At 39.5% G+C, this 17580-nt stretch overlaps 1 protein-coding gene across 1 annotated transcript in view; it reads left to right on the forward strand.

The window, feature by feature from the left end:
- Positions 1–17580, forward strand: part of GRID1 (glutamate ionotropic receptor delta type subunit 1) — a 1665856-nt gene that overhangs the window by 1584501 nt on the left and 63775 nt on the right. The window contains exon 14 of the mRNA XM_040434606.1: positions 2510–2676. Within this exon, the coding sequence (XP_040290540.1) occupies positions 2510–2676 (167 nt within the window). The remainder of the gene's footprint in view (positions 1–2509; positions 2677–17580) is intronic.

Genomic DNA, 17580 nt, shown 5'->3' on the forward strand with positions numbered 1-17580 from the left:
TGAACATATATAGTGAAAGGAAGTGACATCATCAAATTAAAGTGCTTACAAATGAAAACCGGTATTAACCCATGCCAGCGTGGATAACATTATAAATACATCAAAATATTACAATTCATCTTAAAGCGTGTGAGATGAATCCATAATACAATATAACAATATCATGGGTGTCCATACAAAAATCAAGCAAAATCACTGTGCATATGCGATACAATAAAAATTGCTCCCAATGATAAATAGTTAAAAATGGTAATTGTAATTCATTACATATGGGAAATGGCAGAACCACATGGAGGTGGGCGTGGGTAGAGGCACATAACAAGGCAAATTACAAGTCCCCGTTGTAACTCGAATGCTGAGCATGGCGTGCCCAATCCTCAAGTATGCATGCACCAAAAGGCGCGTGAAGCAAGCATCATGTAAAAGCATAATCATAAACACACGCCTGCGCAGTATTTATATATATATATATATATATATATATATATATATGTATATATACAGTACAGACCAAAAGTTTGGACACACCTTCTCATTCAAAGAGTTTTCTTTATTTTCATGACTAGGAAAATTGTAGATTCACACTGAAGGCATCAAAACTATGAATTAACACATGTGGAATTATATATAACAAACAAGTGTGAAAGCAGTAATCAAAGCAAAAGGTGGCTACTTTGAAGAACCTAGAATATTACATATTTTCAGTTGTTTCACACTTGTTTGTTATGTATATAATTCCACATGTGTTAATTCATAGTTTTGATGCCTTCATAGTCATGAAAATAAAGAAAACTCTTTGAATGAGAAGGTGTGTCCAAACTTTTGGTCTGTACTGTATATATATATATATATATATATATATATATATACACACACACACAATCTATGAGAAAGGTGGGGGTGACACAAGAAATAGTTGATTGTTATATGATGTGGTCCATCCATCTTTGTACCAAAAGGAGTGCTGTAGGCCGATCTTTGTTTGCTAGTGCTTTGGGTGTGGGGATTACCATCAGAAGATCGAGTTCAGGTCTGAAGAATAAAAGTTGGTGGGGGTTACTAGCCTGCCTCAAAAGATTTGTTTTTAAGGCATGTTTGAAGGTAGGGAATTTGGGAATTGGCCTGATATTCCATGGCAGAACATTCCAGAGAATAGGTGCAGCTCAAGAGAAATTTTGAAGACAGGAATGAGAGGTACAAATTATGGAGGATGTTAATCTTAGATAACTGGCAGAATGAAGAGCACAAGTAGGATAATAGACAAATTCATGACTAGTCGTTGTTTACTGTTCTGCTAAGTGCAAGGCAGACACAGAAACTCAGCCACACAAAGAAGAGTCATACGGAAATAGGTCAAAACCGGGAGGACAATATAGTATAAACTCAGAGGATTGATGTTAGTCAAGATAGCCAAGCCAAAGTCAGACCCAGACAGGTATTGCGGTACACAATCACAAGACAGAGGAAGATCAGAGGCAAGCAAAGGTCAATATTCTTAACAATCCAAAACACTCACAGACAGAACCAGGAGCACAGCAAAGGAGTAAACCTATACCGTATTTTACGCCCTATAAGACCCCCCCCCCCCAAAAAAAAAAAATAGCACTGCGTCTTATGGGACAAATGCTGCAATTTTACACTGATACATCGCTGGCGCTGCAGGCGGAGCAGGCGCGTGACGTAGTGAGTTACGCTGCCGGCTCCTGCCCACTCGCCCGGCCTCCTGCCTGCTATGAAAGTTAGTAGTAAGTACCGTACTACAGCCTGGATAGGAGTTGAATTAACATTGCCTATATGATTACTACAGTGAGCGGGGCCCGGTATAGTGGAATTCAGTTACTGCACTGGGCCCCGCTGCCATTACAAAACAAGATGCCAGGCCCCAGTTCCTCCTCCCTCCTGCTGATGCACACGCTGGCCGCGCTGTGCGGCAGCGATGTATCAGTGTAAAATTGCAGCATTCGCCCCATAAGACGCAGTGCTATTTCCCCCTCACTTTTTTGGGGGGGAAGTGCGTCTTATAGGGCGAAAAATACGGTAACTGGCAAGGGTGAATTGCCAGCAAGGGATTTAAATAGATCACCGAGTCCCAGGATCAGAACTGGATAGGTCCATGACTCAGTGCTCCATTAGTCAGACACTGCACTGCTAGTTTTCCTAGAGCACAACACCCGCTGTAAGAGAAACATAGAATTGCATCCTGTTGCTAAGAAGCTGGAGATCTCGCTGCTGGAGCCCAGACAGGTAAGTTAGTGACAGGGTGATGGTGAGAAGTTTGAACTATATTCTGTGGTGGATGGGCAATCAGTGTAGTGACTGGCATAGGCTAGAAGCATCAGAGTAGAGGGTGGACAGATTGTTAAAGTAACTTCCTTCCCCTTTAATTTCTTCATGTTTATATGTCATTGTGTAGTTTTCTTTATTTTTGTCTCTCAGTTGTTCTAAAAAATAATATATTTTTAACATTTGTGTATGTTTTCTTTGTCTTTCTATTATTTCTTACTTCCAGGCAAAGAAAGGAAACTATGCGTTCTTATGGGATGTGACAGTAGTGGAGTATGCAGCCCTCACGGATGATGAATGTTCAGTGACTGTCATCGGAAACAGCATTAGTAGCAAAGGCTATGGAATAGCTCTGCAACATGGCAGCCCATACAGAGATATTTTCTCCCAGAGGTAATAGCAGTCTGCTTTCATTTGTTTTTTTGGGTTAACTTCTTGTATCCTGTTTCTGACATCAGCATGCACATTGTAGACTATATACTAATATGAAAGGTGAAAGGTAGAGATTGTAAAGAGACAGTAATTATATGTAGCATCAATCTCTGCTGTCAAATACTAAATGAGGTCTATCAAGGGTGAAACATCTATAAACTAAATAGTATGAAAATGTAGCCATGATATTGTACTAAATTTACTATTATGCAATATTGTAAATATTTTTTTTATTTTATTGCCTCATATGATATTGTTGTCGAGCCTCATAACGAATGACTTAATTCCATTAAATATCCCACCCAAAATTATAAATATTTTTTTTTAAATGATTAAAAAAGATGACATTTACTGAAATTGTATGGCGCCACATTTGCATGTCCATCTAATGAGTTGAATGCTGGTGGACAGCTATTTTTTTCTGTGTATTAATCCTCTATATTCTCAGTTGCCAGAAGGGGAGCAGACTCTTTCTTATACAGAGTCCACCCTCAAAATCACAGATTGGCAGCAACACTAAGGGGCACTTGGAAGCAAAGTAAGGTACTTTTCTGCTAGAAAAACTGAAAATCATGTTAAAACAACCATTAACAGCTTTTCAGGTCTTTGGCATGGAAATGATTCATTGGATATCCCCTTTAACCCCTTAGTGACCAGTCTGTTTTCGGCCTTAGTTTATTGTGGATTTCTATAACTTTGAATTTTTCTGTCAATATAGCCTTAGGAGGACTTATTTTGTGTGGGACAAGTTGAAGTTTTCAATGGCACTATTTTGTTATATGCATAACTTACTAATTAAGCAGTAAAATAGCAATACTGCCACAGTTTTTATGCTATAAATTTTGCGATGTAAATTTTTGGGCATAAATAACATAACTCTCGGTCAATACAATTATAGCTATACAAAATATACATATTTATACACACATTTGTTTTTCATGTTTTGCTTCTGTTGCACAATAAAACCCCCTTGAAATGTTTTTTTGCATAGCTGTTTCTCAAGACCCATAACTTTTATTTTTCTTTCTAGAAGGCAGTGTGAGGGCTTGATTTTTGCAAGATAACTCGCAAGATCAATTTGGTACATAATACATGGACTTTTTGATCACTTTTTATTCAGGTTTTTTTTGTGGCAAATAAGCAAAATATAGCTATTCTGGCTTTTTATTACAGCAATGTAGGATAAATTGCATGATAATTGTGTAGTGCACTTTGTTACCGACATAGAAATATGAAATTTGTAGTGGGGATTTAAATTTTAGCTATTTTTTTTTATTGAAAAGCATTTTTTTTTTCAAAAAAAGGTGTATTTTTAAAATGTTCCGTTTTTTTCCATTAAATACAATTTTATTTGGGGGCGTGGCCTGCTGCCGAACAGGGAAGACAGCTTATAACCAGGTTCTGCACATAGGAGAAGAATCCTTTCACATCTCAATGTTATTTTGGGTTCCAGAACCTTGGAATCCTGACTAATCTTCTCTTCTCCTCTCAAGCTGCAGTTCAAGCCAATTCTGGGTCTGATACGTCAGGAAGGACTCTAGCTACTAACTGCGGCCTTCTTGGCAATTAAGATCCCCGTCCTCGAGTACAGGTCCCGGAAGCGGATCTCATCTATCTTCATAAAGACACCCAATTGCCGACACACCGCTAACTTCCCAAGGACCCAGCGCTGCATGAGACAGGCCCGATAAATTGTGGGTAAGTCACCGATACCCACCAGAGTCGGACGGGAGGTGTGGAGCTCCGGCTGTTCTCCTGTGCGGCTGCGAGGGAGGCGGGATGATCATCGGGTACAGGGCCTGGAGAAATTGGATCCCTTTATCACCCGAACGCTGCCCTTTGTGCTGTACACCAGGCACTAAAATCACAGCGGGGACTGCTATAACACTGAGCGGTCGGTCTTCGCAATCCTGTGCTCGTTTTCACGCCGGGGTGCTCGATCCTACCTGGCGCCTCCGCTCCTGCTCAGCCCCGAATAAGTGTGTGAACTGCTGCGCAATAAAGGCTACATCGGACCTGTTTGTTACGGATACCCACCAGAGTCGGACGGGAGGTGTGGAGCTCCGGCTGTTCTCATGAGCGGCTGTGAGGGAGGCGGGACGATCATCGGGTAGAGGGCCTGGAGTAACTTGGATCCCTTCATCACCCGAATGCTGCCCTTTGTGCTGTACACCAGGCACTAAAATCACAGCAGGGACTGCTATAACACTGAGCGGTCGGTCTTCGCAATCCGACCTATGCTCGTTTACATGCCGGGGTGCTCGATCCTACCTGGCGCCTCCGCTCCTGCTCAGCCCCGAATAAGTGTGTGAACTGCTGCGCAATAAAGGCTACATCAGAACTGTTTGCCCCCCCACCTGCAGACCTATTTCTACTTCAATCTGGCCTCGCGGCAATCGGGGACCACAAATTCTACACCCCTCAAGCCTGTACACCCCCAGTGCAAATCTAAGGGAAACTCTGCTCTCAGATACAAAGCAAGCACATCCCTCAAGCTGTCTGAGCTATCATAAAATAACCTCTACCTGGTATAGAGGAATACCGCCCCACACTACCTTATCCCCTTTTCAAATTCTTTGTGAAATCACCAAGATCTACAAGGTTCTCGTCCAAAATACATAGGGCCACTGACCCAATTTTTCAATCTCCTTAGTACAGGGTAGAGGAGGTATTATGATGCTGTAAACTGCCACTCCAGCCGACAAGGGTCACAAGCAGAGAGGTCAACTACCCTATCCTCCCCCTATTTTCTGCTCCTACTTATAAAAAATAAATAAATAAATAAATAGAAAAAAAAAACTAAAAAAACGTATCATCTCTCTCGCTATGGTTTAAATTGGTCCTGGCAAGTCAAGACCCTCTTCCACCACGCGTATTGCAGGCTCCTTAGATTCCTTTGTACAAAAGAAACAAGTAGCTGTACCAACCAAACTAAATCAATTACACAGATCTCCACTATCTGAAGAATCAGTACGTGACTCTACACCCCACGATCTTCCAGAGATGGAGAGTGACCTAGAAGACGCACAGGAAGAACGGAGCCTCCCAATCTCGAGAGGCTTTTTAGGCAAGGCCCTCTCCAAAGCACTTGAACCAGTAATCAAAGAGCTACAAGATATCAAACAAGATGTGAGGAATATCGGAGGTAGAGTGGAACAGCTTGAAAATGTACAGACACAGCTTGTCTCATACACAGAAGCCGCATCCTCCACCTTTGCATCGTGCCAAACCCATATGAACAAGATGGTTAACTGGATGAAAGACCAAGAGAACCGAGCCAGACGTAATAATCTGCGACTCAAAGGCATTCCAGAATCCATCACCCCGAGGCCCTTCCTGATACAGCTAAACAGATCTTCTCTGCAATCTTAGGTGAAAACTACCACCTTGAGATAATCATTGAAAGAGCACATAGATCTCTAAGAGCTAAACCATTGCCAAAAGAGCCTCCCAGAGACGTAATATGCCGACTTTTCCATTCAAGGGTGAGAGACGACATCTTGCGTCTTGCGCTCACTAATCCACCTGCCAAAATAGAAGGCTCGACGATCTCAATATTTCAGTACTTAGCGAGAGTCACTTTATCCAAGAGAAATATTCTGAGACCCCTGACCGAAGTTCTGAGGAAAAGAAACATCCCTTACAAATGGCTATTCCCGTTTGGGCTATCCTTCTCCTCTGAAGGGAAAAGATACGTCTTACGTGATCATATGGAGCTTCCAGATATGCTAGCATCACTCCAAATCTCGGACTTAGATATTCCTGATTGGTCCCCAATACAAGATCTAACGGGGCTGCCAGCGATCCCACCGCCTATACCTTGGGAAACAGTCAACTCCGAGAAACGCAACCGTAACCGAAGACGTCAGGGGAAGATGACTCCTAGAAGAATTGATATCGACCCCACTTGAAGATCGCAGGAACAGGGTGATATAAGACTCTGTTGAATTCACTATGCCCATTTGTTAGGACGTTTTGAGGTTTTGTTTCACTTATGGTAAATAGTGATTTACACAGTTTGCTGGCGGGTTGAGCCACGACGAATGGAGTGCCACTGCTTTCCTACACAGCAGTTCCACCCTCATTCCAACATCCCCCCCCTGACCTCAGGGGTGTGGCCGTGCGTACTGGTCCTCCCCGTCTCCCCCTCTCCACTCTAATAAGGAGTGATCTCATAACTCTTTGTTTGACAAGCAGACTAAAGTTTCTTCAGCTCTCCTCTCTATTTACATCCCACTTTTCGCTGAGAAACGGCCCTTAAGGCTGTCGGTTCATGATAGTTACACCGTTGAATTTTTTATTTTTTAGGATGTGTTTACTATCTGATGGTTCTCACCAGTCCTTACATTTGTGTAATGTTATCTTATGCACTTACCCCACCACCCCACCCCCTCTTACTTCTCTTTCTTACCTAATCTTCATGGGCTCACCACACTCTCCCCCACCAATAGATATAATGGTACATATAGATTGGACACTGATCTTTCTCCTTTTATTATGTCCACCATAAATCTTACCTCCCTTAACGTCAGAGGCCTTAATTCAGCAATCGAATGCAGCCAAATACTACACACATTAAAAAAAAGCGCACACAGACATCATTTTCCTCCAAGAGACCCACTTCCTTGAAGCTAAAACTCCAACCCTGCGTAAAAACTTCTACGATAAATGGTTCCACTCTCACACCCCCACTAAAAACTCTAGAGGAGTAGCTATTGCCTTATCGAAACATATTTCGTTCGAGCTTAACCATATACATAAAGATAGTGAGGGTAGAATACTGTCTTCTCAGCCCCTCACAACTCATATCACAGGATTGATTATTTCTTTCTACAACATTCTTCCCTTCACAAGATTCGATCTGTGACAATCGGCCCAAGCACCCACTCAGACCACTTTCCACTAGAAGTGGTCCTACAACTTTCGGATTCTCCCCCAACTAAACCACCTTGGAGATTAAATGAGACTCTTTTTTCTATCCCCACTGTACTCAACAAGATCTCTACTCGCTTAGGAGCATACTTTCAACAAAATGTAAACAATGGGGTCTCCATTCCATTGGTCTGGGAGGCCCACAAAGCCACAATAAGGGTCAAATTTATATCGGCAGGAACATATCATAAAAAACAAAGGGAATTACAAACACAGTTATTACAAAATAAGATCTTACGATTAGATAAGCTCCACAAGAAATCGTTAATCGCTTCCCATCTTCAACAACTCACTGAGGCCCGACTTCAATTAAAAGACATTCTAAACAAATCCTCTGCTAAGATTTTTATGTCGCCAAACACTCATTTTATGCACATGGCGATAAAGCCTCAAAATTAATGATGTCGCTCATTAAAAAGAAAAAACCCCGAACGCATATCACTGAGATTAGGTCAAGTTCAGGTAACATCACATCAGTTCCGACAGAGATTGAAAATGAGTTCATTAAATTCTACTCTTCTCTCTATCAAATACATCACCCTGACCGAAAACCAGATTCGTCAGAACACATCTCGTCAATCTCAGACTTTCTAACACAAGCAAATCTCCCAAGGCTACACCCTGAGACATTTTTTTCCCTACTGAAGGGAGAGGTCCGATCTGCCCTGCGAAGAAGCCCTAAAAGTAAGACCCCAGGCCCAGATGGCCCACCATGCTCATACTATGAGACTTTCTCTTCAACTCTCCTCCCTCAATTGACAGACACATACAGTACAGACCAAAAGTTTGGACACACCTTCTCATTCAAAGAGTTTTCTTTATTTTCATGACTATGAAAATTGTAGATTCACACTGAAGGCATCAAAACTATGAATTAACACATGTGGAATTATATACATAACAAACAAGTGTGAAATAACTGAAAATATGTCATATTCTAGGTTCTTCAAAATAGCCACCTTTTGCTTTGATTACTGCTTTGCACACTCTTGGCATTCTCTTGATGAGCTTCAAGAGGAAGTCCCCTGAAATGGTTTTCACTTCACACTTTTGACCCACTTAGTTGTTTGAAAGGTCTGTGGTGCTTCTGTGAGCAATTCACAGGTGTGCCCTGTCAGGTTTAATAAGTGGGATTTCTTGCCTTATAAATGGGGTTGGAACCATCAGTTGCGTTGAGGAGAAGTCAGGTTTATACACAGCTGATAGTCCTACTGAATAGACTGTTAGAATTTGTATTATGGCAAGAAAAAAGCAGCTAAGTAAAGAAAAACGAGTGGCCATCATTACTTTGAGAAATGAAGGTCAGTCAGTCAGCCAAAAAATTGGGAAAACGTTGAAAGTAAGGGCTATTTGACCATGAAGGAGAGTGATGGGGTGCTGCGCCAGATGACCTGGCCTCCACAGTCATCGGACCTGAACCCAATTGAGATGGTTTGGGGTGAGCTGGACCGCAGAGTTAAGGCAAAAGGGCCAACAAGTGCTAAGCATCTCTGGGAACTCCTTCAAGACTGTTGGAAGACCATTTCAGGGGACTACCTCTTGAAGCTCATCAAGAGAATGCCAAGAGTGTGCAAAGCAGTAATCAAAGCAAAAGGTGGCTACTTTGAAGAACCTAGAATATTACATATTTTCAGTTGTTTCCCACTTGTTTGTTATGTATATAATTCCACATGTGTTAATTCATAGTTTTGATGCCTTCATAGTCATGAAAATAAAGAAAACTCTTTGAATGAGAAGGTGTGTCCAAACTTTCGGTCTGTACTGTATAATGCTTATCTGTCAGGCACTGAACCACCACAACAATCACTGGAGGCGTATATTACCCTCATTCATAAAGAGGGTAAAGACCCCGCCCAATGTGGCAGCTACAGACCAATTTCGCTACTTAATGTAGATTTGAAATTATATGCTGGTCTCCTCGCTGATAGACTTTAACCTCTAATTCCTAAATTAATTTCACCGGAACAGGAGGATTTGTGTCTGGCAGAGAAGGAAAAGACAATACTATGAGGGTCTTGTCTCTGATACAAATAGCATCACACAGGAAATCACCACTGGTGCTGCTGGGGACAGACGCGGAAAAAGCCTTCGACAGGGTAGATTGAACCTACATGAAACAGGTTTTACTATACTTCGGCTTCCCACAAACTTTTATAGATGCCATTTTCATCATGAATTCACGCCCCATGGCTAGACTATGCATAAATCAATCCCTATCAACCCCTTTTCAGATTAAAAATGGTACTCGTCAGGGATGGCCCCTTTCACCGATCCTATTTGTCCTCTCATTAGAACCCCTCTTAGCGTTGATTAGAGCTCATCCGGACATCACTGGGTTCGACGATGGGAAATACATACATAGCTCAGCTGCCTACGCTGATGACATTTTACTATTAATATCTAACCCATCCTCAGCATTCCCTGCGCTGCAATCTCTCCTTCAGGATAAATGCTTCTAAATCAGAAGCTATATGCTTCAATATAGATGGTATAGAACTAAACCTCCTACAGTCACATTATCCAAACCATTGGCCGAAATCGCACATCACATACTTAGGACTTAAGCTCAGCACTGTCTGGAATGAACTGTACTCCCTTAACTATGCCCCATCCCACAGTTGTTTAAAAGAATACTAGAGTCCTGGTCCCTCCCCTTCTTATCTTGGATGGGACGGAAGAATCTCATAAAAGCAATACTACTCCCCAAATTACTATATCTATTTCAAACTCTTCCAATCCCCCTCCCGGCGCAATTCTTTACAAACATCAGGAGATTAATTAGCAACTTTCTTTGGTGTGACAGTAGACCTAGACAATGCCATAACCTTCTGATTCAACACAAGCGAAGAGGTGGTATGTCTTTGCCAGACTGGAAACAATATTATGAGGCTGTTCACTTGTCTAGAGTAATATGCTGGCTACGCAAAGATACTAACAAATTATGGATTCCATTAGAAGAACACTTAGCGAAATGCCCACTAAGATCCCTCCTATGGCAGAAAGACCAAATAGATTGTAAACCTCCTGCCCACTTTACACAAAATGCCATCACTCAAACCACGTTGAAGATTTGGTTCACATACGCAGAAAAAAATAGCCCTAACCTCTCCCCTCTAATGTCAGTAACTGATATACCAGAACTATCCCAAAGAAAATCACCTGAGACGAGCCTTAAAACACAAGATATGAAATTAATTCTACTATACTCCGTTTTGAACACTGACACACTGGATGACCCTCTGACACATACTTCCTTCCACTTTTTACAGAGGGAACACATACGCTCGTTAGTAATGCCTTACTTATGTCAAGGAAATGTCACTAGGGACCTCACAGCTTTTGAAAAGTTGGTAGCTTCACAGAGCACCCCTAAACATCTTCTTTCAAAAGTCTATAAAATCCTACAAATGGTCAAATCACCTCTAGACAGAGGATATGTCACGGAATGGGGTAGGGACTTTTGGACTACATGGACATCACTAGAGGTTAAACAAATATACAGTAAATCTCACGGTATATCCCGATGCATCCATCTCCAAGAGAACTCATTTAAACTAACGTCCAGGTGGTACCACACTCCAATGCGGCTTAAGCAGATGAACTGTCTCAGTTCTGACATATGTTGGAAATGCAACCTCTCGCAAGGTTCTTACTTCCACTTGTGGTGGTCTTGTCCCGTGCTGACACCCTTTTGGTCGGAGGTGATCAAACTTATCAAGAGTATCTGTTCTTTAGATAAAGATCCCTCCCCTATCTCCATCTTACTTAATATAAGATTAAAAGATATACCGCACACAAAACGGGTATTATTCCAACATCTCACGGCAGCAGCAAAATCTCTAATTCCGCTGCGATGGAATCATCAAAGCCCTCCCAGCATTTCTCAATGGCTACAAAAGGTCAACTATATATTCCTCATGGAGGAACTTTCGGCGTGGGAACTACGTTCACACACAAAGTTCCAATTGATCTGGAAAGACTGGGTTACCTTCCGCTCAACCTCATTTGCCCTTCAACAATTAACTGATGTACCTCAAGATACAGAAGATTAAATAGTCTAAGACCTCTATTCTTTATGAGCCCTCCTCCCCCCCTTCTCCCCTTCCCTATTCTGTCCTCTTTCTACCTCCCCTATTAGTACTCCCTTCCTTTTTCTTCCACTACAGTTATAACCCTCAACATTTTGGTACAATATGTCTATTATAGATCGTTGTGCAATGTCAAAATACTATGTTACATGATGTCTCTGTTACTCATGCCACCTGTCCATTCTGGCAACATTGTACCTCCTGTTCAATTTTATGTCTACTTTAAAAAAATCAATAAAAAGAGAATTGAAAGAAAGAAATACAATTTTATTTGACTTTTTTTCTTTTACAATTTATTAGTCCCACAATCGAACTTTAACGTGTGATCTTCTAATCACTTCTATAATGCACTGCACTGAATATACTGTGTAATATAATGCCAGTGCTATTTTGACAGACACTATCCGGGCTCTGCCTCTTGTATAGCTCTAATGGGAAATTACTGAGCAAGCCTGGGGTCCTTCATTATGTTCCTGGCTGCCATACTCAGCCAATGATACCCCATAATTTTGTTCACAGTGGTGCTGATGCTTGAGAGATGAAGCCCCCTCTCCCTAAACTACTTAGATGCTGCAGTCACTATTGACTGCAGCATCTACGGGGTAAACAGCCCAGATCAGCCTTTTTTTTTTATCTGGACAATTAACGCAGCAGCACAGTCTGCCTGCAGTGTATCCCCATCAGGCTATACCTCTCTGCTGCAGTCTGCTGGTGACTGTCAGTATAGCAATATTGCATAAGCAGTACAAGGTATTATAGAAACAATCATCCAGGCTTTAAACTATTTTAAAATAGCATTTAAATTATGGAATCATCTCTTCACCCAAAACTTTAATATCTGGTAGCTAAAGATTTCTAACCATATTTACATTTAGACTACATGAAATATGACTAGTTAATGACACCTGATGCTAGTTGTTTATGTTTCATGTGACCTTGCAAAACTACAAATTCGGGGATATATACATCCACATTTTCAGCCCTGACTATATAAGTAGTATTCATAAATCTATTCTTAAAGAAACAACAATTATTTTTCACTTAATCGTTTTTAGTTGTTGCCACATAAAATGATTATTATTTCTCTTTCAAATTCACTGTAAGTTGTTACTAAATTACATAGGCGGGAGCATAAATATCATAGATGTTCAGAATTATGAGAATTAGTATTGCACAGCATAAGGGTCAACATATCCTTGTAATCTGAACTTTGGAAATCTGCCACATGGACTTATAGTAATAGATTTTTGTGACAGCTAATGGAAGATTGAAGTTTGAAAAAATTCTCAGTTTTTGGTTCTTAAAGGATTGACTTCTCAAATGAAAGCTGAATATATTATCGTGTAATATGCTTGCTTTACTTTATTGCATTGTGAAAGTAAATTTTATGTTGTGACTTAATTAAATTAAAATGAAAAGTTATATTGGCAAACAATTGTAATCTTGTTGAGTCCTAATTAAAGGTGCCAAATGACCTGAATAATTAGATGATGGCAGCCCACAAGTTGACTTTTTTTTTTGTTTCTTGTTAAATGGACGATAAAATGTTTAAAAATAAAAGAAACTGAAGCTTTATAAAAAATAAAAAAAATTGCTAATAAAGAAAACATTGCAAGGGTACAGTTCCAAGTACTGTCAGTCGCTAGTGGCAACAACAAAAAAAATTGCATGAATAAATGGCAGGCAGGGTTTCCAAATTTCTAGTTAATGGCAGCACAACTATACTGGTAATACCATAGTTTCTCCCCGAAAGCATGCAGCTATTGATCCAATTGTTTCACCTGCAAAATCATGTGGTCTATTAACAATCTAGTCATAGCCCTGCCAAGTGTCTTGTCCTTTCAACGTTCAAATGAATTTTTTACTTCAACTTTCTGCAAATAAGTGGTAGAACATATATTGCTACTAGTTTAGATCCAGTCACTTTAGCCACATACCATTCCTGAATACTTATTGTATTTTCAGTTTTGCTATATATTTGTTCCAAGCTTAATATTATGCAAAGAGCAATGCTGACATTTCAGTAAAAAACTGTCATACTTACTTTTTCATGTTTGTCAAAAAAGTATTGACCACATGCAGCATGCACTGAATTATGTGTATTTTATTAAAATACATACAGTATGATTTTGTTGTTAACCACAGGAAAAGAAAATCTTAAAAAATTAGTCATGATCTATTTCTATAGCACAGTTAATTTCATGGTCCACTTAAAGAATGAATTTTCCAATTACTGTTTGTTCTTTCAATTTGCCACTTGTTACAAATTCTGTGTTTTAACCACTGATTATTTGTCCATTTTTGTCCTCACAATTTGTATTAAAATTCTTAATACTGTATATATTTTATGTTGCAATGAAAGAGTGAAAGTAGTGTACATAGTATTCTAAGCACGCAATTTGTGCATGTCATAATATTTAGGAGGATTAGACATGGGTGCACAACTGAATTTATGGAATAACTTTTCCCATCTGAAAAACAAAAACTGCTTAGGTATCATTTGATTGCTTCAGGATTGCTTAAAACATCTTGATCTGTGTGATCACAGATTTCTCCTGTAGCAATGCAAATGGTTAACAGTAAAATGTAGCATTGTTGAAATTTTGCCTATACAAGATCCATACATTTCTGGAAGTTTTTCTCTGTGACTGGTAAGTTGATGTCTTGTTAGCACATGTGGAGAAAGGCTATCCTGTTTGGGCTACCCCTTTAAACTGGTTTTCCAGATTCAGGATTTATTTTAAAACATGAATTCAACAGATTTGAGAATGAATATGCTTATACAGGCTAAATGAATAACTATATTTACAGATTGTAATTAAATACAAGATAACACATACAAATCACATACAGAATAATAAAAAAAAGTAAATAATAATCACTGGCCTAGTTGGCAAATCCTCCATGTCGGCCATGTTACCGCACATGGCCGACACCCATCCTACCTAGAACGAAGACTTCAAGGAAGTGCCAACTAATGTATGTGTGTAACAGAATTTATACCTTTTAGCCCCTCCTACAGTGTGCACCATGCATGTCTCTGAGATATCCACTTCTCAGGAATGTGGCTTCAGCATAATAGGGAATGGGTATTAACTATCTCTAACCCAATATGTTACAAGGAAGACTGTATTACACAGAAGATTAAAGGTAATATAAAAGACAGAATTAAAGGGGAGAGAAGTATTTACTTCTTCAAAATACCTTTACAATACCAGGATATTGATGGTCTATTCTTGAAATAGACCACCCATATCAGATTAGTGAGGGTCTACCGATTACTTGAAGGAGCACTGCAGGCTCTTTACTACTTATGTGGGGTTGCTTAGCTACATGCCATCTAATTAGTAGTAAAGGTGCAAGATATTGCAGCTTTTTCTTATTTGAGTGAATGGCACTAAGGCCAAGTTTGCAGTTCAATTTCTTGGTCAGTTATATCCATCAGTTATTGTGATCCAAAACTAGTAGTAAAGCCTACTCAGAGATAAGGTATAATGAAAAAATTTGCTCTTGTTCTGTTTTTGACCCACACCTGGTTTTGGCTCCCAATAACTGATGGAAATAACTGACCAAATAACTGAAGTGTGAACTTGTTCTAAGCTGCAATACCTTGAACTGCCACTACCACTTAGTCAGTGTGCAAGTAGACAGAGAGTCTGCAATGCTCACAGAAGCAACACAGACCTTTCAAACAACTAAGTGGGTCATAAACAACTAAGTGGGGAATCATATCCCCACCAATTTGAGAATGTTGGGATAGGTCATCAACATCATTAATCTAGAAAACTCCTGTAACAAATTACTCACCCTTTTTGTCTTAGATAAAAATCATCTGTTCTTTGCTCTTTTATGTATTCATATATGTCTGCACTGCAACCCCTACCTTTATGTGCTATTAAGCTATATTTAGGGGCATGTTTATTAAGACAGTCATTTTAGATGCCGCTCTTATTAAAGCTGTGCACTGGCATTAGATCCGCCGGAGTTATGAAGAGGCGCAGGCCTCTACATTAATTTGGTGGATCCTCCACCAGTTCTAAATGTAAGAAAGCTTCTTTGCTTTGCTTCCTTTTTCTACGCCTGAAAAAGGTGGAAGCCAATTTTCCTTATTTTAGGGGAATAAATTATTCCTGACTCCAATCAGGCAATCAGAATAACTCCCTGAATCAACAACCCATCTCTAGTAACTATAACAAGTAATGTTATTACACTCCAGAAATATATCCAGGCCCCTGTTAAACTTTTTAAGTGAGTTCACTACCACCACCTCCTCAGGCAGAGAGTTCCATAGTCTCACTGATCTTACCGTAAAGAATCCTCTTCTATGCTTGTGTACAAACGTTCTTTCCTCCAGACGTAGAGGATGTCCCCTCGTCACAGTCACAGTCCTGGGGATAAATAGATAATGGGATAGATCTCTGTACTGACCCCTGATATATTTATACATAGTTATTAGATCGCCCCTTAGTCATCTTTTTTTCGAAACTAAGTAACTCTTATTTTGATAATCTTTCTGGGTACTGTAGTCCACCATTTCCAGTTATTACTTTAGCCCTCCTCTGAACACACTCAAGTCCTGCTATGTATTCCTTATGCACTGGTGCCTTAAACTATACACTATACTCTATGTGCTGTCTGACTGGGGATTTAATACATGGCAGAACTATGTGCTCTACTTATGCCCCTTTTGATTTATCCAATGATTTTATTAGCCTTGGTAGCAGCTGCCTGACACTGGTTGCTACAGTTATGGTTACTGTCAACTAAAAATTCCTAAGGAGCCCAATGTGTGATGATATATTTGTATAACCTATAGCTACACTCCTGTTATAGATCCAGAATTGTAATATTGAAAGCAAGAATATAAAGTTGGATGTACTAGCTATAGCATGCTTGCAATGGTATCTTTAAAAAAATAAAAAACATGTTAAATTATACACTGTCAGAAAAAAACATAAAATACTTTATAACTGATGGTATTACCGGTATATCCAAAAGAAGTTGAAAAGTCAACTGTAGAGTTTTTTATCTTTATTTTTGTTTAAACCTTTTTCTGAATTTCCTTATGGTAAAAATCAAGCTTAATTAGAAATAATATATAAAACATTAGCAATTCAGGCAGTCTGCCATCCAGATCATTGGTGTATAAACTCAGTTCACCTTGCTGTTTAGCAAATCTGGTTACTACAGCATTTTACATATTAGTTAATTTACCGAAAGTCAATAAAGTTAACTATGCTAAGTACATATGGTGCAGCAAAGCAAAATAAGTGCAGTAAATTGTCCTTGGAGTTATTTTTTAACAACTATTGTCTACGCATTTGTTAAATATGTTGCATGGCTTCACTGCATTTAATACAGTGAATAATAAGGTTTGACATGTATTGTAGAAACCATGAACATAGACTCTGAGCTACTACACAAGACAATGTCATAACATGATTTCCTATATGTTAATCTGCCTGACAGAAAACATAGATTTCTTCTGACAAATAACATTGCTATTGACCTTAATGCACTGGTGACTTTGAACTTGTATATTGGAAAGTATAGATAAAATGGAATCATATATGATCAAAATGTGATTTGCTGTTTTGATTATCTTTATGTTTGCAGTCGTTTGACATTGGCATCTTAGTAGATTTGAATATTTCTGACTGCACGTGCAGATCTGTAGATGTGACATCATGGAAATCAATGAATGATGAATAAAAAAATATGTAACAAGGAAGAGTGAATAAATTATCATATCTACACAACACTAACAGCACTTCTGTAGATCCTACATCCTTCACCCGTGGTATATGGATCCCAAAGAGGAACATGCCACCTCGCTGTTCTGCCA

Source organism: Bufo bufo, chromosome 6 (genome assembly GCF_905171765.1).
Source record: "Bufo bufo chromosome 6, aBufBuf1.1, whole genome shotgun sequence".
In the NCBI taxonomy this organism is placed as follows: Eukaryota; Metazoa; Chordata; class Amphibia; order Anura; family Bufonidae; genus Bufo; species Bufo bufo.